Below are 22992 nucleotides of genomic sequence, written 5' to 3' on the forward strand. Positions count from 1 at the left end.
ACAACGTGGAGGGGAGGGTGTGGTACCAGAGATGCACTGTGTGTGTTCAAATTGGTGGACTACTTGTAAAAGGAAAAGTAACCATGAGTGTACTGCTTCAGCTGCTCTGACTGTAGGCAGGAGCAGGGAGGGCCAAGCGATTGTAGGCTTTCAACACCTTAATTACATTGTTTTGTCCTTCACAACTATTTAAGTCCTTCAATTATTTGGCATATTTAACTGAACTTATTCATTCAAATGTTCAAATCTTCACAATGTTTCAACATGCAAATATGGTGGGGTGGGAGGAGGGAGATTTTAGCTCCAAAAAACGTGTGGCTTAGGGTTGGGTGGGAGGTTAAAGTGTTAAAAATGTGAATCCTGACCCCAACCTGCCTGCTTCGGTTTTAGTGGAGGTAGGACAGAAGGCAGCTAGCAAACCCTCTCCCAGGAGGCGGGTCGCCCATTTAAATATTATAATGAGGCTGGAAGATGTAACTGTGGTTGGCCAGCAGCAGCAAGGCGAGGACAGCTTCGGGGAGCAATCCTCATTGGCCGGGTGGAGCAGGGGTATTTCCTCGCGGTCCTCCAAGCTCCCCCCACCCTAGATCAGAATCCCCAGCCCACTCCCAGTTGGTGGTTAGTTCCACTATCACCTCCCCCAGCCCACCCCCAGGGTTGGACCCAACCTGACCTTGGGGCTCGCACCTACCTGGGTCCAGTTGTCCCTCCACAGTTAAACCTTCACAGCATGTGGGGAAAACCTGGACTTCCGGGTTTTCCCACGTTGTACCTACCCCGGCCCCCCACCACCACTCCCCATCCCCCCAACCTCACACCCACTCCCGACGGTTCGAAATATCAAAATTCCAGCTTTTTTCTCTATATATTCCAAAGTGACTTTTCATCATACACATGTTACTGCATTAGCCAGGGACTATACCATTTATTCTGAAAACAATCACATAATTGTATGTTGTTTTATATATTGAATAAATGATACCGATTACTTGGGTTGTTATTTTCTTGTGAAGAGGTTAGAAATGTACCAGAGATACTAATGAGCATCGCCACTTAAAACTGCTGTTTAAAGAAACTGTTAAATGTAGTTGATGGAGAACATGCAACGTCTAGTCATTTGCCTCCATAATTTGCTGAGGGTTTCGCGCTGTTCAATAAAGGGCATGTGATGCGCTCTGCCAGATTACTGCCCATGCGGTGAAGACAAAAATCTACCCCTGTGTGTTAGCTGAAATAAGATGGAGGAATAAACTACGACACGCTTTATCTGATTTATAAGATTTAGGTTTGCCTGTGTTCATTGTGTTCCGCCAATAACACCAAGAATAAATCTCTCAGCAACAGCTACTGTACCCTGATAAGGCTTCAAAATCTCTACTGTCATATAATAATTTGATCTGTATAACAGTTGCATTGTAGGATAATGCTTTGGGTTGAATCACTGCACTGACCTTGCTGAGAGCTACAACATGTGTCTGAAATTGATCCATGCAGTCTTGAAAAATACTCATTGAAATCGATAAAAAACAGTTATACAAACCAGTTTTCAATTATGCACAATAGTACTGCTAATTAAAAATCTATATATGAAAAGTGAAAACATTTCTGTGGATTGCACCAATTGTTTCTTCCCTTTATTTTGTTTTTTGAGCGCTTGATGGTGTTTTACTGTCATGGTGCCGCCTTTGCTGTGGCACTTACCTTTCTAACAGTTGTAGCAGACTCTCGATGAGCCAGCCCCACCCCACACGACCGGAGGGCTGATGCATTAGGTTACCTGGCTCAAGATTAGCAATTATCCTGTTTTACAGTGATGTTGCATTTTGGCATTTATGGAGGATTCCCACTAGTCTCCTATTAACTTGAATGAGGCAATATCGTATATCAGACTTGCATGGGTTAACATTAATACAACCCTGATTTTACAATCTCTTGTACAAAGCAATGATGTTTTCAAAGATTTAACTTCACTGGTTTCAAGTGACTTCTTTTGGCAGTAATCAGTCCTGTGAGATTTTAAGACTCCCAAATGTCCTCCTGCGCAGAATTTAAGTTTGTTGGAAATTTCCAGAGGCTCTGTAAAGAATTCTTTACACTGCGCCTCAACAATAAAAACATCCAATTTATAAAGCTAAAGCTCCTTTGAAGATGAGACTGTCAATTAATCATGACCAAAGTAATAAACTGTATCGATGTGGCAAGTGTATCGACTCTCAATATCTCTCTAAGGTTAAAATACAATAATTCAGGAATTAATTCCAGTAGATGGTTGATCTGAACCCTTTTTTAAAAAAAAAACAGAGGTGCTAACCACCCACTATCATGTTGAGTTGCAACTTACAGCAGAGTTATCAAAATGTTTGCTCAAAATATCATGCAATCATTGTCAATTAAAGTACCTTATTACCAATCACAGCCCACATCAAAGATGCCATTAAGTTAGTTCATGGCTCTGAATTTGGGGTCAGAGGCATACCTCCGGAGTGTGCCTCCGACCCCTGGGGGTCGAAATTCAGGGTCTGTGTAAGGCCCATTTCTGCTGTTTTGCGGCGGCCATGTGGTGGAATCGAGTGGCCGCTGTGTTGCGGTCCAAAGGCCGCCCCGAGCCAAATTCAGGTTGGGGATTTTTTGGTCTGTCCCCAGTTCTGCCCTGCTGCTGATGATCACCGCAAGCGTGTCATCAAAATGTGCACCGTCGCTCTCCCTCACCTGCAGAATACTCCGCCCGCATTTTTAACCTAAATTTCGTTGTCCTGCCGCGCGGTGCCCCCGAAAGCTTTCTCTGTCAGTGCACCTTGTCTGCTCTCTCTCTGCTCTGGCGATGCGGCGGCCATTAAAGGCAAGGGCCAAATGCTGCGGCCGCCATCTTATTTTTTTTGCCGGCCAGCTTCCACGTTGGCTGGACTGTTGCTCCCCCGGGTTTGGCTGGGCCGCCAACAGACAGCCTGGCTCCGTGCTGGCCCAGCCGAAACCCTTCCTGGTGGCCCAGTGGCCGAATCTAAAAAATGACAGATTCTCTCCCCTTTAACGGAGGGGAGAGAGCATGGTGAGGCACACGCACGGTGACATCACCACCGCTCCGCCGCTGGAGTGACAGCAACGGAATCTCGATCCCGCCCCAACTTCCACCCCTCAGCCTGACTTACCGCCACACATCCGCTCCCACTAGGACCGATTTCCGGTTCAATGTTTAAAAAAAGTCCAAAGTTCCTAAAAAATCAATGGAAAGGCCGCCTCACGCTCCCGGCGGAAAAAACATTAAAAAAAGGATAGATGCGCCAGCTTTCTGGAGGCCCTGAATATCGGTCCGCTTGTATCTCTACAGCTTCAGAGTGTTCGGGTCCTGGGCCTCCAGGCATTTTTTTTATTCATTCCTGGGATGTGAGTGATGCTGGCGAGGCCAGCATTTATTGACCATCCCTATTACACCTGCATAAAGGCCCATGTGATCCCAGGGATGCATGCGATTCTAAAGCGTCCCTGGGATCACGTGGGCCAGGCCAACCAATTAGAAAGAGGTGTTCCTCATGAACTTATGGGGATTCCAAATGGAACCTCATAAGCTTATGAGAAATCCCCAAATAAAGCACAATTCTAATAAAAATTTATATTTCCTTGTTCAAAATTAATTATAAGTTCCTTTGATTAAGCATTTAAAATTAATTTTTTTTAAATACTAAAATCATTTTAATTCATCCAGAAATTTACATGAACTAATTATAAATGTTCTTGTATGTTTTTATCATTTTTTAAATTTTAATTTAACATTTATTTTAACCCTTAAGCTGGTAAAAACAGGCCCTATGCCTGTTATTACCAGGAATAAGGGTTTTGTGGGCATTCGTTGGGCTGTAGTTGGGCAAATAGCTGAACACTGCACCAGAAAAAGTGTTATGGGGGCGCATGAGGACGATCCATCAAGGAGAAACTTGACAGATCGTAAGTTCCGGGTTTTCGCACATATGCAGCGCATTACAAAACCCGGAACTCACAGGGCCATTCTGATAACTTGCAGCGGCATACACCATCATCGGCCCCGTCGAATCTAGGCCAATATTTGGAAACATTAATCTCCTGTACCTTCAGAGATGGGCCAGCTCTGGCCCCTTACATTAAACTTGTAAAGGAACTGTTTTCATTTTAACTTGGGGATATTTTGCTGTACTATTTGATATATAATATATGTGTGTACATACAGTGAGACCAACCAAAACAATATTTCTATTTTTCTCAAACAGACTGACTACAAGGGGGAGAAATTTTGTACTGCCCCGTTTGGGACCAGTAACAGTCGGGAGGCACGAGACTTAGCACCAGGCGCAGAAGTCTCGCCCCTCTCGAGAAATTCGGGTTACCGCCTCCGGAATGCTCCACTTCCTTCCTGGGGTGGTAATAGGGTGGACGCCTCAGCTGCACTACGCACTTGGCTGCGCAGCACTCCTCCTTCCGAGGGGCCCATCCCTCAGTAAAATGGAATGGCCCACGCTGCCGACTCTGCAAAAAAAAACGGACCTACCTGGACTCCCATGGAGTGGGGGTGCCATGTAATCAGCCGGCATTCAAGCAAAGTGCCGGGTTGAGCAATCGCGGGTATAACCCCACACAGAAACCGCATCAGGAGCGGCAATTACATGGTAATTTTCTTTTCCATCGACCACGACGCCTTTCATTTTACCACTGTAATGACCGGCAAGTGTCCCCTGCAGCTGTCAGTGTTATCGCCCGCCACTGCTGTAGGAGGCGAAAGTGAATTTCAAGGACGGGGGCAATACACATGGCGATGATGTCATGATCTCTGAGCACGGGAGATTGAGGCGCAATGCCGTAACGGCGCTGGTAAACTCCTGCCCAATATGGCAGGAGTCGTTAACAGCGCCGTGCCTGGTCACAAACTTACACCCCCCGGAGGCGCTAACGGGAAGTGCAAAGTAGATCATTTTTTTCCCCCAAGTGTTTAAGCGGTAAAGTAAACCATCTTTACTGAGTGGCTGCTGCCATTTTAATACAAGTAGCAAGTGCTGCTCCCACAATTCCTGACACAACAGACCCAATCAAGACTGAGTAGATTATTGTGTACTTTGCATTGAGATATGGAAAGTTTACACATTTTGCTAAATGACAGTTTCCCACAGAATATTCGCAGGTTTGTTAGTCATCCTCTGTTTATTTGAATTTGGCGCCTTCTGCAGGGATTCTCCGGCATCTGTGAGCAGGCCAAGCAGCAGGGAGGCTCTTCAACTAATCAGCGTAAAGAATCCTCACTGAGCCACACGACTGCAAAGCAGGAAATAAAAAAACAGGAAATATAAATTACATTTAAATCATTGCACAGGAAGCAAATTAAAGATTGGGACATGCACTTGGGATTAAGGGAAAACATAAGAGAATAACAGGAAAATTATAAAAAATAAAAAATATTTTAAATTTTATTTTGTTTTAAATTTGCAACATTAAATTTCTCCAAACTTGTAAAATTAATTTTTCAGGGCCAGAGAGGTTGTTCAGCAGTAATGATCACTTACTATGCTGTTAAAAACTCAGTTTATCCTGATTGTACAAGGGCTAACTTTATCATCTGTTTTTAGAGCGAGAATAGTGGGTCATCATCCAAACTTCATGCTATCACAGTGATCTCTGTGTAGATTCCATCGGCACCAACAGCAATTTACAGATTTCTGCGTTTAACTACAGATGCCAGAGGTTGTTGTCAGTTTTACCCAGTAATAACGCTGAGCTCTGACAGCCTCACTGTTATTAGTACTGCAAAATCCAGGCCTTTAATGACAATATATTACTGATCAGACCTGCTGATCAGACATTGCGATTCCAAGACTGTTACTATACAACAATAGTGTCAAGACACAGCAGAATGAAGCTTTAAGTTTCTGTCTGATTCTGTTAAACCTACCAGCACAGTGACATCTCAGTGTCTGTTTTTCAACACTCTACACTTGTAATAACTTTTTCTGTATAAAATACATTCTAAAGTTTTTTCCTTTTTTGAAGGAAAAAAGTCTGTGATATATTAAGCCACCTAGTAAGCAGTTCAGATGTGCACTATATTGACTTGGATCAGCATTGTCTTCTTGGAATATTTTAACATGATTTTTCATGATATGCAATTGACTTTTTTTTTAAAAACAGATCTTTGTCCTGTCAAAATAAAATCTTTTGGGATGCTATAGAATCTTGATGGAACTTTCAGAAATGCTGCAGGATCTTATAAATTGAAATATTATTGCCTATGATTTGCATTGGCTTTTCTTCTAGCCTATCTCTCATCCTGGGATATCTTCGGTACCTTTGTAATCCCTCAACATGTGGGTGTCTTACCAAAGTGAATGAAAACAATACCATCTGAGGAAATTTAAATGGAAGGATTATCGTGCAGATGAATTGTTGGCAGAATACAGAATGTTGTAAATGTTTTGTTTTATCTCTTTTAGTTCCTGGCTTCCCTTACCCAGCCGCCACTGCAGCAGCAGCCTACCGAGGCGCACATCTGAGGGGTCGAGGACGTACGGTCTATAACACGTTTCGCGCAGCTGCACCCCCTCCTCCCATACCAGCCTATGGCGGGTGAGTGCAGTGTCAAAAGGTTAGCAAGTGTTTGGAGAGCTCGAAGAGTTTTCCAGTAGAGTGCATGCTGGACTGGGCTCACCATGGAAATGTGACACAGCATGCAAACAGTCCACATTCCTGAAGCGGTGCACCTAACCCAAAATAGTGACATGTAACTGAAATTTGAGTGTTTTGTATGTCACACATCATTATATAAAGTCTGTCTGGGACTGAATGCTGCAGGACATGAGTTATAAGAATCGAATTTGTATATGTTTTGATAATTGCAAATATCTGATTCTTAAAGAGGTTGGACAGAGTTCAGGAAACAATTTCCATGTTTAGCAAATGAAATCTGTAATTGTTCCTTTTCCACCATCTTCAAGGGCTGATAGACTAATTCAACCATCACAAATATTAGTAAACTTTTTACAATGCTTGAATCTTAAAACACTTCATTGGTTACTTTATATGTTATAAAATTACTCACTGAAGGGATATTTCTTTAGAACTCAAACCTTCTCATCAGTTCTGAGATGCAAATTACACCCCAAGGAAGGGAGATGAAGTCCTCACATAGTCACAGTTGTTCAGGGCCACAGTTTTGTAGGTTAACTCATTTAACATTGGACAAAGTGAGTAATTTTAACCATACCTGCCAAGCTTCAATGGACAGTAAGATTGGGTGTGGTGTAAAATGGACGGCCATTCTGATCCCATCGGTTTCTCACCAGGCGTGTTAGATTCGATTTATCCCATAAATTCTGCATGGAAAATTATTTTTTTATGCCAGAGTGTGAGGACTGGAATTCCCATAATCATATACCAAGGGGCCTTAATACACTTGAGGTGGAAATTCATCACTGCTGAGTTTTGGGCAATTTTGCTCAACGGCTGCCCGAATCGAGCGGCCAAAGGCTGCCCCAAAATTGGGCATATGGCCTCATCTCAATAATGTGGACGAGCTGCCAGTGACTGGTGCACATCCTAGGCAGCTCGCCCATCTCGTGTTTCAAATTTGGGCCACCTACCTCAAAGGCACCATGAGTGAACACTGAGTATTAATTATACCAGTGATCAGAGTCTATGATTATCACAATTTATGGATAAATCCCTATATAGCTGACATTGGGAACAGTGGCATAGTGGTTAGAAACATAGAAACATAGCAAATAGGTGCAGGAGTAGGCCATTCGGCCCTTCGAGCCTGCACCACCATTCAATAAGATCATGTCTGATCATTCCCTCAGTACCCCTTTCCTGCTTTCTCTCCATATCCCTTGATCCCCTTAGACGTAAGGGCCATATCTAACTCCCTCTTGAATATATCCAATGAACCAGCATCAACAACTCTCTGCGGCACGGAATTCCACAGGTTAACAACTCTCTGAGTGAAGAAGTTTCTCCTCATCTCAGTCCCAAATGGCCTGCCCCTTATCCTAAGACTGTGTCCCCTGGTTCTGGAGTTCCCCAACATCGGGAACATTCTTCCCACATCTAACCTGTACCGTCCGTCAGAATCTTATATGTTTCTATGAGATCCCCTCTCATCCTTCTAAACTCCAATGTATAAAGGCCTAGTTGATCCAGTCTCTCCTCATATGTCAGTCCTGCCATCCCACGAATCAGTCTGGTGAACGTTTGCTGCACTCCCTCAATAGCAAGAACGTCCTTCCTCAGATTAGGAGACCAAAACTGAACACAATATTCCAGGTGAGGCCTCATCAAGGCCCTGTACAACTGCAGTAAGACCTCCCTGCTCCTATACTCAGATCCCCAAGCTATGAAGGCCTACATACCATTTGCCTTCTTCACCGCTTGCTGTACCTGTATGCCAACTTTCAATGACTGATGAACCATAACACCTAGGTCTCGTTGCACCTCCCCTTATCCTAACTGCCGCCATTCAGTTCATATTCTATCTTCGCGTTTTTACCTCCAAAGTGGATAACCTCACATTTATCCACATTATACTGCATCTGCCATGCATTTGCCCACTAACTGAACCTGTCCAAGTCACCCTACAGCCTCCTAACGCCTCCCTCACAGCTCACACTGCCACCCAGAACGTCCTTCCTCATATTAGGAGACCAAAACTGAACACAATATTCCAGGTGAGGCCTCACCAAGGCCCTGTACAACTGCAGTAAGACCTCCCTGCTCCTATACTCAAATCCCCTAGCTATGAAGGCCAACATACCATTTGCCTTCTTCACCGCCTGCCAACTTTCAATGACTGATGAACCATGACACCCAGGTCCCGTTGCACCTCCGCTTTTCCTAATCTGCTGCCATTTAGATAATATTCTGTCTTCGTGTTTTTGCCCCAAAGTGGATAACCTCACATTTATCCACATTATACTGCATCTGCCATGCATTTGCCCACTCACCTAACCTGTCCAAGTCACCCTGCAGCCTCCTAGCATCCCTCTCACAGCTCACACCACCACCCAGTTTAGTGTCATCTGCAAACTTGGAGATATTACACTCAATTCCTTCATTCAAATCATTAATGCATAATGTAAAGAGCTGGGGTCCCAGCACTGACTGCAGCACTCCACTAGGCACTGCCTGCCATTCTGAAAAGGACCCGTTTATCCCGACTCTCTGCTTCCTGTCTGCCAACCAGTTCTCTATCCACATCAGCATATTACCCCTAATACCCTGTGCTTTGATTTTGCACACCAATCTCTTGTGTGGGACCTTGTCAAAAGCCTTTTGAAAGTCCAAATACACCACATCCACTGGTTCTCCCTTGTCCACTCTACTAGTTACATCCTCAAAAAATTCTAGATTTGTCAAGCATGATTTCCCTTTCATAAATCCATGCTGACTTGGACCGATCCTGTCACTTCATTCTTAATAATTGATTCCAACATTTTCCCCAATACTGATGTTAGGCTAACCAGTCTATAATTACCCGCTTTCTCTCTCCCTCCCTTTTTAAAATGTGGTGTTACATTAGCTACCCTCCAGTCCATAGGAACTGATCCAGACTCGATAGAGTGTTGGAAAATGATCACTAATGCATCCACTATTTCTCAAGCCACTTCCTTAAATATTCTGGGATGCAGACTATCAGGCCCCAGGGATTTATCGGCCTTCAATCCCATTAATTTCCCTAACACAATTTCCCACCTAATAAGGATATCCTTCAGTTCCTCCTTCTCACTAGACCCTTGGTCTCCTAGTACTTCAGGAAGGTTATTTGTGTCTTCCTTCGTGAAGACAGAACCAAAGTATTTGTTCAATTGATCTGCCATTTCTTTGTTCCCCATTATAAATTCACCTGAATCCGACTGCAAGGGACCTACGTTTGTCTTCACGAATCTTTTTCTCTTCACATATCTACAGAAGCTTTTGCAGTCAGTTTTTATGTTCCCGGCAAGCTTCTTCTCCGACTCTATTTTCCCCCTCTTAATTAAATCCTTTGTCCTCCTCTACTGAATTCTAAATTTCTTCCAGTCCTCAGGTTTGCTGCTTTTTCTGGACAAATTATATGCCTCTTCCTTAGATTTAACACTATCCTTAATTTCCCTTGTTAACCACGGTTGAGCCACCTTCCCCGTTTTATTTTTACTCCAGACAGGGATGTATAACTGTTGAAGTTCATCCATGTGATCTTTAAATGTTTGCCATTGCCTATCCACCGTCAACCCTTTAAGTATCATTCGTCAATCTATTCTAGCCAATTCACGTCTCATACCATCGAAGTTACCTTTCCTTAAGTTCAGGACCCTAGTCTCTGAATTAACTGTGTCACTCTCCATCTTAATAAAGAATTCTACCATGTTATGGTCACTCTTCCCCAAGGGGCCTCGTACAACAAGATTGCTAATTAGTCCTTTCTCATTACACATCACCCAGTCTAGGATGGCCAGTTCCCTAGTTGGTTCCTCGACATATTGGTCTAAAAAACCATCCCTAATACACACCAGGAAATCTTCCTCCACCGCATTGTTACCAGTTTGGTTAGCCCAATCAATATGTAGAGTAACGTCACCCATGATAACTGCTGTACCTTTATTGCATGCATCCCTAATTTCTTGTTTGATGCTGTCCCCAACCTCACTACTACTGTTTGGTGGTCTGTGCACAACTCCCACTAGCGTTTTCTGCCCTTTGGTATTCCGTAGCTCCACCCATACAGATTCCGCATCATCCAAGCTAATGTCCTTTCTTACTAATGCATTAATTTCCTCTTTAACCAGCAATGCCACCCCGCCTCCTTTTCCTTTCTGTCTATCCTTCCTAAATGTTGAATACCCCTGGATGTTGAGTTCCCAGTCTTGGTCACCCTGGAGCCATGTCTCCGTGGTGCCAATTACATCATATCCGTTTACTGCTTTTTGCGTAGTTAATTTGTCCACCTTTTTCCGAATACTCCTCGCATTGAGGCACAGAGCCTTCAGGCTTGTCTTTCTAATACATTTTGCCCCTTTAGAATTTTGTGTAATGTGGCCCTTTTTGCTTTTTGCCTGGACTAGTTATGTTACTGGACTAGTAATCCAGAGGCCTGTACTAATAATTCAGAGACGTGAGTTCAAATCCCACCATGGTAGCTGGGGAATTTAAATTCAGTTAATTAAATAAACCTGGATTAAAAAGTTAGTATGAGTAATGGTGACCATGAAACTATCGGATTATCATAAAAATCCATCTGGTTCAATAATGTCCTTTAGGGAAGGAAATCTGCCATCCTTACCCATTCTATTTGTGGTTCCAGATCCACAGCAATGTGGCTGACTCTTAACTGGCCTCTGAAAGGGTTTGGCAAGCCACTCAGTTGTAACAAACTGCTTAAAAACACAAATAATAAGAATAAAAGTGCCAAAATTTAGAGCGCTGTCCCACAGACTAGTTAAGCAACGGTCTGACATCGTCATACTAACAGAATCCTACCTTTCGGCCAATGTCCTAGACACCTCCATCACCATCCGTGGATATATCCTGTCCCACCGGCAGGACTGATCCACTAGAGGTGGCGGCACAATGGCATACAGTCGGGAGGGAGTGGCCCTGAATGTCTTCAATATTAACTCCATCCTTATGAAGTCTCATGGCATCAGCTCAATCATGGGCAATGAAACCTATGCTGATTACCATCTACCATCCTCCCTCAGCTGATGAATCAGTACTTCTCCATGTTGAACACCACTTGCAAGAAGCACTGAGAGTAGCAAGGGCACAGAATGTACTCTGGGTGGGGGAATTCAATGTCCATCACCAAGAGTGGCTCAGTAGCACCATTACTGACCGAGCTGGCCGAGTCTTGAACGACATAGCTGCCAGACTGGGCCTGCAGCAGATGGTGAGAGAACCAATATGAGGGAAAAACCTACTTGACCTCGTCCTCACCAATCTACCTGTCGCAGATGCATTTGTCCATGACAGCATTGGTAGCAGTGACCACCACAGAACTTGAGGAGACGAAATCCCATCTTCACACTGAGGACACCTTCCATCATGTTGTGTGGCACTACCACTGTGCTAAATTGAATAGATTCAAAACAGATCTAGCAGCTCAAAACTAGGCATTCATGAGGCACTGTGGGCCATCAGCAGCAGAAGAGTTGTATTTCACCACAATCTGTAACCTCATGGCCTGGCATTTCCCTTACTCTACCATTAACATCAAGTCAGGCGACCAACCCTGGTTCAATGAGGAGTGTGGAAGAGAACGCCAAGAGCAGCAACTAAAAATGAGGTGCCAACCTGGGGAAGCTGCAACACTGCACCAAATGCATGCTAAACAATTGAAGCAGCATGTTATAGACAGAGCTAAGCGATCCCACAACCAATGGATCAAATCAAATCTCTGCAGTCCTGCCACATCCAGTCATGAATTGGGGGTGGTCAATTAAACAACTGACAGGAGGAGGAGACTCCAGCCATCATTACAGCTTTGGTCCAAACATGAACAAAAGAGCTGAATTCCAGAGGTGAGGTGGGAGTGACTGCCCTTGACATTAAGGCAGCATTTGACAGAGTGTGGCATCAAGGAGCTCTAGTAAAATTGAAGGCAATGGGAATCAGGGGAAAGATTTTCCACTGACTGGAGTAATACCTAGCACAAAGGAAGACAGTTGTGGCTGTTGGACGCCAATCATCTCAGCCCCACAACTTCGCTGCAGGAGTTCCTCAGGGCAGTATCCTAGGCCCGACCATCTTCAGCTGCTTCATTAATGACTTTCCCTCCATCATGAGGTCAGAAGTGGGAATGTTCGCTGATGATTGCACAGTGTTCAGTTCCATTCGCAACTCCGCAGATAATGAAGCAGTCTATGCCCGCAAGCAGCAAGACCTGGACAACATTCAGGCATGGGCTGATAAGTGGCAAGTAACATTTGTGCCACAAAAGTGCCAGGCAATGGACCATTCAACAAGAGAGCATCTAACCATTGCCCCTTGACATTCAATGGCATTACCAGTGCCAATCCATCATCATCAACATCCTGGAGGTCACTATTGACCAAAAACTTAACTGGACTGGTCACCTAAGTACAGTGGCTACAAGAGCAGGTCAGAGGCTAGGTATTCTGTGACAAGTGTCTCACCCCCAAATGCCCCAAAGCCTTTCCACTCTCTACAAGTCACAAGTTAGAAATGTTATAGAATACTCTCCACTTACCTGGATGAGTGCAGCTCCAACAGCACTCAAGAAGATTGAAACCATTCAGGACAAAGCAGTTCACTTAATTGGCACCCCATCCACCACATTGAACAGAGGTTGGTGTCTGTACAACTTCAAGATGCGCTACAGCAACTTGCCAAGGCTTCTTCGACGGCACCTCCCAAACCCATGACTTCTACCACTTACCGCATGGGAACATCATTACCTCCAAGTTCCTCTCCAAGTTACACGCCATCCTGACTTAGAAATATATCACTGTTCCTTTATAGTCACTGAAGCAAAATCTTGGAATTCCCTCCTTAACAGCACTATGAGAGTACCTTCACCAGACGGACTGCAGCGGTTCAAGAAGGTGGCTCACCACCACCTTCTCGAGGGCAATTAGGGATGGGCAATAAATGCTGGCCTTGCCAGCGACGCCCACATTGCCGGATGAAATAAACAAAATTTAGCAGCATCAGATTGCCAATCCATCACTACATAGAATTACATAGACATTAACAGTACAGAAGTAGACCAGCCCAACAGATGTTTATGCTCCGAATGAACCTCCTCCCACCTGCTTCATCCCACTCTATCAACATATCCTTCTCCTCCTTTCTTGCTTATGTACTTATCTAGTTTTCACTAAAATACATCTATAATATCCTTAAATGCATCTATTCTATCAACTAGCTCAGCATCTATGTGTGTTATTAGCATGTTCCAGTGTTTATATAACCATATCCCAGCAGGGTTGAATCCATCTGTTTCCTTCCTTGAGACACAGTAGTTGCCTCTGGAATATCAAGTCGATGCACCCCTTTGGTGGCAGGGTTGCCTGTTCCACTTGGTTCTTTGGTTCTGGCTGAACCCACCTCAAGCATGAGTGTGATATCTAAGCTAGCTTCATTCTGATCCTCCCTGATCTTAGATACTTATACAATGAAGTGACACACTTTGCTGTACATGGTGGAAGGATGGCATGGTGCAGGACTGTCAGTAGAACATCAGACAGGGGTGCCCGGTCTTAAAGTAATGTTGGATGTTACTTTTGGGAGAATTAATACTCGGTGAGTATGGTTGATTCATTCACCTGTGGGCATCAATCAGGATTTGCACATGATACTGCATGTGTTGCCAGTCAGAGGCAGTCGAGAGCTGATAGTCTACACCCCTCTGATGCAAACTTGGTGCAATTGGCCACAACAATGGCTGACTGTGGCAAATGGGAACAGAGGATCCTGCTCCCCAAGCAGACAGAAGAGCCACACAGGAAAGGAGTTCCTACAAAAGTCACTCTCCAGCAACTTGGGAATGTGCACTGGACACACAACGCTCAGTGCACAACCAGCTAGGAAATGGACAGGAAGTGGCAGAGGGCTGTTCATCTGAAGTGGAAGTTTGGGCGGCCAAAGATCACCAGCCAACACCGCAGGGAGGTGCAGGAGCAAGATGGTAAATTACGGGCCTGCAAGAGCCCCACAAGGAAAGTTAAAAAACCTACTTTAAATGGTTATTTGGTCCCGGATCCTAGCAGGTCAGAGTTTAAAATTTATGCATGGGATGTGGGCATCACTGGCAAAGCCAACATTTATTATCCATCCCTAATTGTCCTCAAAAAGGTGGTGGTGAGCCACCTTCTTGACAATTGAGTGGCTTGTTAGGCCATTTCAGAGGGCAGTTAAGAATCAACTACATTACTGTGTACCACATTATAAGGCAGACCAGGTAAGAAGGGCAGATTTCCTTCTCTGAAGGACATTAGGAAATCAAATGGCTTTTTCCAACAATCTAGTAGTTTCATTGTCACCATTACTGATACTATATTCCAAAATTATTTAGTTAACTGAATTTAAGTTCCCCAGTTGCCATTTGAACTCGCATTTCCGGATTATTAATCTAGGCCTCTGGATTGCTAGTCTAGTAACATAACCACTATGCCACTGTTCCTGTAGTTAAAGGCCAATGTTGTCATAGGACCCCGATCTGCATATTTATAGAAGGAGCCCACTGATTTCGAGCGAGTGTGGTTGCTGCCTGCTCAGATGTTGCAGCGACTGGGATCCCAGCAGGATCGCCAATTATGTCACCTGGCCAATTTTAAATGCCAGCCTGGTTTCCGCTGAGCAGATAGGGCTAAGCGCTGGAATAAGTGCAAAATAGATTTACAATGATGATAGCAGAACTGAAAGGGTACAGCTAACAGGAAAGACTGAACAGATTGGGATTCTTTTCTCTGGAAAAGCGAAGACTGTGCGGCGACCTGATCGAAATCTTTCAAATCATGAAGGGGTTCAATAGAGTAGGCTCAGAGATGGCTGAGAACTGAAAAGCTACACCTCGCCAATGTAAAATCGGTGTACTTTGCCACCGTGATAGCTGACTGCAGACACAGATGTTTCCACTTGTGAGGGAGTCAAAAACTAGGGAACATAAACATAAGATAGTCGCTAATAAATCCAGTAAGGAATTCAGGAGAAATCTCTTTACTCAGAGAGTGTTGAGAATGTGGAACTCACTGCCACATGGAATGATTGAGGCAGTGAGGGAATGATTTACGGGGAAGCTTTACGTGCAGGAGGGAAAAGGGAATAGAAGGATGTGTTTATTGGGTGAGAGTAAGTAAACAGAGTGGAAGGAACATAAGCACCGGCCGAATGGCCTGTTTCTGTGCTAAAGTTCTGTGCAGTGTAATTCTCTGGAAGATCATCCGATAGTTCCCATTTCTTGTTGTTTCCACATTCAAATCCAGAAGTTTGTTGTTTTATATATAACGGTACGTGAAGCAACCAGAGTGGGAAAGAAACAGAAATTGACTCATCCTTTTACTTTATTCATATAGCTCAGTGAACAGCTTTAACAGCCTTCCTTTCAAACTATTCCATTCCACATGAAATGTCTGAACACCTTTTACCTTTGAGTTCAAAGCACTCTGCTGTATTTAGAGTTTTTAATTTTTCAGCAATTCAATTATTTTAGTCATTATCTTACAATCTGATGAATCACCTTTTCTTCTTCAGTGTCAGCTGTGGCTCAGTGGGTAGCACACTCACCTCTGAGTCGGAAGGTTGTGGGTTCAAGTGAGCACATAAATCTATGCTGACACTCCCGAGCAGTGCGAGGGAGCGTTGCATTGTCGGAAATGCCGTCTTTTGGATAAGACATTAAACCGAGGCCCCATCTGCTCTTTCAGGAGGATCCCATGGCACTATTTCAAAGAAGAGCAGGGAAGTTATCCCTGGTGTCCTGGTCAATATTTATCCCTTAATCAACATAACAAAAACAGATTATCTGGTCATTATCACATTGCTGTTTGTGGGAGCTTGCTGTGCGCAAATTGGCTGCCGCTTTTCCCGCATTACAACAGTGACTACACTCCAAAAAGTACTTCACTGGCTGTAAAATGCTTTGGGACATCTGTTGGATGTGAAAGTTGCTATATCAATGCATGTCTTTCATTCGTTCAATCAGAGAACTGGGATGATTTGAGCTACAGAGGCTGATTATCAAGCTTAGATCATAACTGCTTGATAATCAGCCATCAGGTGAGGTATGTTGGCAAAATCTGTTTTGCCCTATATTTGTCCAGAATGGCATTCCAGATGAAAACTCACCAAACTTATATCCTGGTGGCAGGTACACAAAATTTAGTTTCCCAGAAAAGAACAAGTGAAATTCACACACATTAGTAACAGGTGCCAGAAATAAAGCTGCTATTTAGGGTCTAAGATGAGAACCAATCAAACCATTTGTTGCAGATGCAAGGGATTAGCACCTGAGGAAGACCTATCTACAGCCATCCTTTCAGAAGCAGACATTTCACCACCTGCGTTTCAGTATTGCCCATTATTATGCATTTAATTCTGGAGGCTGTGACTGTGCCTATGGAGTCGTATAGTATTGGAAATTTAAATGGGCTTTCCTCCCTTCCTCTACACTTCTGCTTTATGCTTCATTGACACTTAGAACTCTGGCTTTGTGAAGGACTTTAACCTGCAGCGTATTGAACAAATGCCTGTAACTGAGAGTGGCATTGGGATACCAAACAATCCTACACCAGAAATATACCCTCTGCACTGCAAAACAACAGTTCCTTAAACATTCTCATTTTCAGTCTCAAGCTGCAATCAGTGGAATGTGAAGGAATATACGTCCTCAGTACAATGTTTTTATGTCTGTTCTTGCTCTTAATGGTAAATGCCATGGGAAGCGAGCAGTAAAGCGGGCAAATAAAACATACATGCTGTTGTCTTAAATATATTGATACAATAGCTCCGATACTTAATGGGGGCAGTGAAGAGAGCAGGGAATTTTCTGGCTGAGAGATTTGGAAGTAAGGGTTTCCCGGACATCCTGCAGGATTTCACTGCAGGATGTCTTTCAAAATGTTTTCAGTAGGTTTCGCACCTGACAGCCAGTCTATCTGTTGGGTGGGAATGCAGCTGAGGACCGGATGTGCTTGGCAAGTGGTGGCTAGGGTGGGGGGACTGGTGATCGCAGGGTGGGGGGATTGGTGGTAGGAGATTGCGGAGCGGGTGGGGGGAACCAGTGATCGCAGGAGGGCGGGGGAGGCGGAGCGTTGGTGGTAGGAGATTACAGAGGGGGTGGGGGGACCGGTGATCGCAGGGTGGGACAGGGGTTGGTGTTAGAAGGTTACGGAGCGGGTGGGGGGATGGGTGATCGCAGGGTGGGGCGGGGGTTAGGGATCATGAGGATGGTTGGGAGATTGCGGTAGTGCATCGGAGACCGTGGCGGGTGGGGCGAATGGGGGGTAGGGGGAGTCAGAGATCATGGTGGGGGTGGGGGTGGGTCTTACAAAGGTAAGCTTGTTGGGCCTGGCGGAAACACTCTTGCTTCTCCTGGCCCACAAGCAGTGCTGTAAATCTACTTACCTTATAGATCCAGCCCTTCTCGTCTCCTTTTACCTGTCAGGATTCCAGAGAGTCGGGAAACTTAGCCGGTGCTAATTTTAAAAAAAAATTGTAAAAATGGACGCATGCAGTCTCCTTAAAAGATTTAGCTGACCGACCCGTCTCTTAGAGCAGATAGGTCACCCACCTCCGTTAGTACAGTGGGGAATGAAATGGGTTTGAAATTTAAAACGTTTTTACTTCACACCTGACCCAAACCCACCCATTCTTGGGGTTAAAATTACCCCCAATGTGTTACACAAAGGTTAGTGCCATGTTGGTATGGTTACCAGAACAAGTCGTGGATGGACCCCGATAACACTCTGAGCCATTTGTGACACCTATTCAAGACATTTCAATTTTTGCAATACCATTGGCAGCTTTATTTTTTTGTAAATTTGCTTTGTGCTAGTTTTTTCCATTTGTTTGAATGAGAAATTGCCTGTTAGAGTTTGTAAAAGCTTTTGCAAAAGGACAGACAGGAACCCACTGGTTGTAGTTATACTGGCACTGGTGCAAAACACACTGAAGCCAAGGCACCATTTCACAAGATGATATGATAAATATGGATGAAGATGACATTTAAGCCTGGCTTAATTCCTCCATCCAGAGAGATCCTAGCATACACCCATTGGAGCACAATTATTTCTTAAACCAGGGTTTGTGAATCCACTATTCAATCTGAAAGTTTATTGCACACTGTGATCACTCTTGCTGTGAAGAAGAATTTCCTTATATCCTTATATTTAAGTTATAAAGTTAGCTTTTACCATTTTGAACCTGTGTTCCCTAGTTCTGCACTCACAGTTTAATTCATTACAGGTTAACTTTTTTCGCTAACAGTCTTATAAACCTCTATAAGATCGCATCACAAATCTCACCTTCCAGTCTGAAAAGCCAAATGAGAGGATTGTAACTTGGAGTGGGTTTTCTGTGGGAAATTTCTCATCTGCCAGCGCCTAAGTAAGTGGCGGGAGGGGGTTTCTGGGGGGTATTGCAGGAAGGAAGCAGGGGGTGCAGTCTGGGGCATGGGAGACCACAACATCTTTTATGATATGCTCCCACAAACAGCATTGTGATAATGACCAGATGATCTGTTTTAGTGATGTTGGTTGAAGGATAAATATTGCCCAGAACACCGAGGATAACTCCCCGACTCTTCTTCAAAATAATGGCATGGGATCTTTTACATCCAGCAGAGAGCAGACAGGGCCTCGGTTTAACTTCTCATCCGAAGATGACAAAATGGCAAAATAAACAAGTACAAATTTGGTGGGGCAGAGGGGGGTGCAGGAAAAAAAGGCATACATCTCCTTGCTAGTTTGTCGGACAGTTTTAATGAAATTACCATGGAAAAAAAATGGACACCTGTCCAACAAAGCATACATATTGTGCCCACTTGAAAGCTGACCTGTAGAACTCCGGTAGACTGAGAAACTAAGGACTGGCTACAGGCTGTCCCTGCTAATCTGAAAATGGCACGACGGTCAGTGGCTAAAAGAGACAAAAAGAGAAAAAGGGAAAAGAGTAAAAAAGGATCATGAACAGGTTTTAACAAAGATTGGTAACTTCACCCAGGATGAGTGAGGAAGGAAATGAAATGCTCATTTAACACTGTTTATGCAAGAATATTGAAAAAGAAAAGCTAATTCATCAGATTCTAAACACTGCTCCTCCTTGCACCATAAAGGAAAGTTTCCGACTTACTTTACAAGCCTCTTCATGGTTCCCGACAGTTGCCAACCTGGTTTTACCTGGTGGGAAAACCATGGCAGCCTCGTCGCTCAGGCCCAGTTTAAAATGCAATCGGGGTATCATTAATATAATAGCACCCCGATTTGCATAGATTTATGAGGCACTCACCTGCTGCAGGCGGGCACCTCAGCCACATGCATGTTAAAATCGCAGGAGACTGGAAAGGGGCGAGTTCTGAACGGGCAAACTAACTTGCTCAGATTCCGTCAGGCTGGGAGGGATAAAATTGACCCCCATGTTTCTTCATTCTTTCCAAGTATTTCAAACCCTTGACATTGGGGATTATCATCATGACTCTTCTTTGCACAGCCTGTCTCCCTGGTTGCTTAGCGAGCAAGGCTAAAGGTGATCTCACTGAGATCAGCTTGCTGAAAATGTTGAACAGCACCTGCATTTCCACCAGATGCTGCCTGACCCGCTGAGATTTGCAGCATTCCCAGAAGAGGCAAGGATCCAGGGGCAGCACGGGCCAACCCACACTGCGATATGTGTGCGCACTGGGTCGGTGCAGCAGAGCTAGTCTCCAGTCGTCTCGGGTAATCCTTGCCACTGGACCAAGACCTAGCCCTGTCAAGCCTGTGTGGTGGCTGGTGTGCAACAGCCACCACACGTTAAAAAAATCCACACACAGGCCTCTTCCACCCTTCAACATGTAGTTCGGGACATATATTAGGTCCTTCATTGAAACACCTGTGAACTTATCCCTTTTTGGCGTGGAAGCAAGTCACCCTTGTTTCGAGGGACTGTCCATGATTAAAGTTGGAGAATATAACCTCGATTTTTGGTTTTCAGTGAAAACGGTAGTTTTACTCGATGGTAAAGTTGGCGTTGCACGAGGATTCCTGGCACAAACCGCGAGTTTCAGCAACTTTAGTCCAGGGCTGATAGCACTGTGAGAGAGGCCTTCGGAGGGGGGAAAAAAAAGACATTTCAAAGAACATTCAAAAAACCCTAATCTACTAAATCGCTGAAAAATAATTTAAAAATAAAAACGTTAACTTATCTTTTTGCAGGTCTTCATACTTACCGCTGCTGGCGGGGCTGCACTGACAGGTTTGACCCTGTCAGTATTCTGGGCGTGGCGTAAGGGTCGGGAAAGTGCCGAAAGTACGACGGTAATGCAATCCGCGGCATTACACGTCGTTTCATTTCGGTGCACCTCTCCCTGGCGGTACGTGAAAGCACCGCCACAAAGTGGTACCTGAGGATCCCACCGACCGGGTTTTCGCTGCGGAGGGTCAAATCGCGCTGAAAACCCGGTCGCAAAGTTGCCGAAAATCCAGTGCGAGATGTGGTAGATGAAACTGGGTCTTCTGGATCACTGTTCAAACCTACCCCAGAGGATTATAATGATAATCTTCTCTTCAACTACCAAAGGCTTAATTGAGAGAAATCTGAGTTATTTTAACTCAGTTTACAGTGAATAGAAACTCAAAGTATAAAATAGCTCTGTATTTATTACTAATTGAACAATGAACAGGGTCATCTGTGGCTCAGTGGGTAGCATACTCACCTTTGAGTCAGAAGGTTGTGGGTTCAAGTCCCACTCCAGAAACTTAAGCATAAAAATCTAGGCTGACACTGCAGTGCTGAGGGAGTGCTGCACTGTTGGAGATTCTGTCTTTTGGGTGAGACGTTAAACCGAGGCCCTGTCTGTTCTCTCAGGTGGACATAAAACATCCCAGGGCACTATTTCGAAGAAGAGCAGGGCAGTCATCCCCTGGTGTCCTGGCCAATATTTATTCCTCACTCAACATAATAAAAACAGGTTATCTGGTTATTATCAAATTGTTCTTTGTGGGAGCTTGCTGTATGCAAATTGGCTGCCGCATTTCCCACATTACAACAGTGACTACACTTCAAATGTACACTGTAATGCGCCTTGAGATGTCCGGTGGTCGTACAATGCACTAAATAAATGTAATTCTTAAGTCCTATTTATTAATGGCATTCCTAGATATTTGTGCTATGCCTGGAATAGAAAGTGAAACCATCCTATTGCAGCAGTAGGAGGAGCTCTCTCTCGGTTGGATTAAAGTTCATTGTTCAATCAATGCTGTCGGCCTTGAGATACAGCCAACATGTACTACAGCTGTTCATATTGGTTCAATTTCATACCATCCTGAGCCCTGCTCCTCCAATAGGAGTAATTCCTTTCAAAATGTTTGTAGCAAGGGGGTAATCCCTTATTTTGCATCTACTGCCTAACTCGTATATGCCTCCATTTGTTGGCAATTCAGCTCAGGAACTACCTGAGTCCAGTCCAATATGAACTGACAAGACAAATGAACTGTCATACAGTACATAGCTTGGTTTTTATTATGCCATTGTTTCCACCAATTCATTCAGAGTTTTCCAATTTAGAGTCTTTCATTAGTGTTGCAGTGATATGGTAAAAGCATTCTTTCAGTGGACTAAACTCTGTGATGAGGTAGTTGGTATATACCCTTGCACGTGGAAATGCACTAACATGAATGTTTTTTTTTGTGTGTGAATCTTTGCAGTGTTGTTTACCAGGATGGATTTTATGGTGCAGACATTTATGTAAGTACTCGTGATGTGCATACAGTCTTCATTCATTACTAAAGCCATTCTTCTTACAAGTTTACTGTGCAGTTCACCTCCGTTTTGACCTTGCGATAATGCCCGTCAGAAAGCATTCAGCACAATGTACATTGTGCTGAAAATCAACTATGTATCTGTACTCATATCCTTATATATTTTTTCACAATATTAACTTGAAATGGTCTTTTAGCCCATTGAGTGCTGTCTGCTCCTGATATTTATGGTATCCAAACGCACACTTAAAATATTAGCACATATTGATCTATTTTTGCTTTCCTGTTAATAAAATGTATTGTTAATGTGTTTATTTTTGTTAAGGAGAATGTTTTCACTTTAGTTTCCAAACATTTCATGTCATTCCTGTTCTATTTTTGGAGGGCTGTGTGTACATTTTTCTAGCATTTTTAATGTGTGTGAAATCTGCAGATTTTAATGGTATAAGAATAATGGCCCTGTTGCTCATTAAAGTGATAAATGGCAGAGTGGAGAACAAAATATTACTTACTTCTGCTTCCAATGAGATTATTTAGCAGTCTGACCTTGGGCAGGCTTGGCTTCTTTCACATTGTTCTGAGTTGTAGCTTT

General features: G+C 43.9%; 1 protein-coding gene across 4 annotated transcripts in view; it reads left to right on the forward strand.

Moving 5' to 3' along the window:
- The window catches only part of rbfox1 (RNA binding fox-1 homolog 1), a 615123-nt gene that overhangs the window by 558109 nt on the left and 34022 nt on the right, over positions 1–22992 (forward strand). For all 4 annotated transcript variants that reach the window (XM_070856700.1, XM_070856701.1, XM_070856702.1 and 1 more), the window contains 2 exons: positions 6447–6579; positions 22347–22386. In XM_070856700.1, coding sequence (XP_070712801.1) covers positions 6447–6579; positions 22347–22386 — 173 coding nt within the window. The remainder of the gene's footprint in view (positions 1–6446; positions 6580–22346; positions 22387–22992) is intronic.

The sequence above is a fragment of the Pristiophorus japonicus genome, chromosome 15, assembly GCF_044704955.1.
Source record: "Pristiophorus japonicus isolate sPriJap1 chromosome 15, sPriJap1.hap1, whole genome shotgun sequence".
NCBI classification, from domain to species: Eukaryota; Metazoa; Chordata; class Chondrichthyes; family Pristiophoridae; genus Pristiophorus; species Pristiophorus japonicus.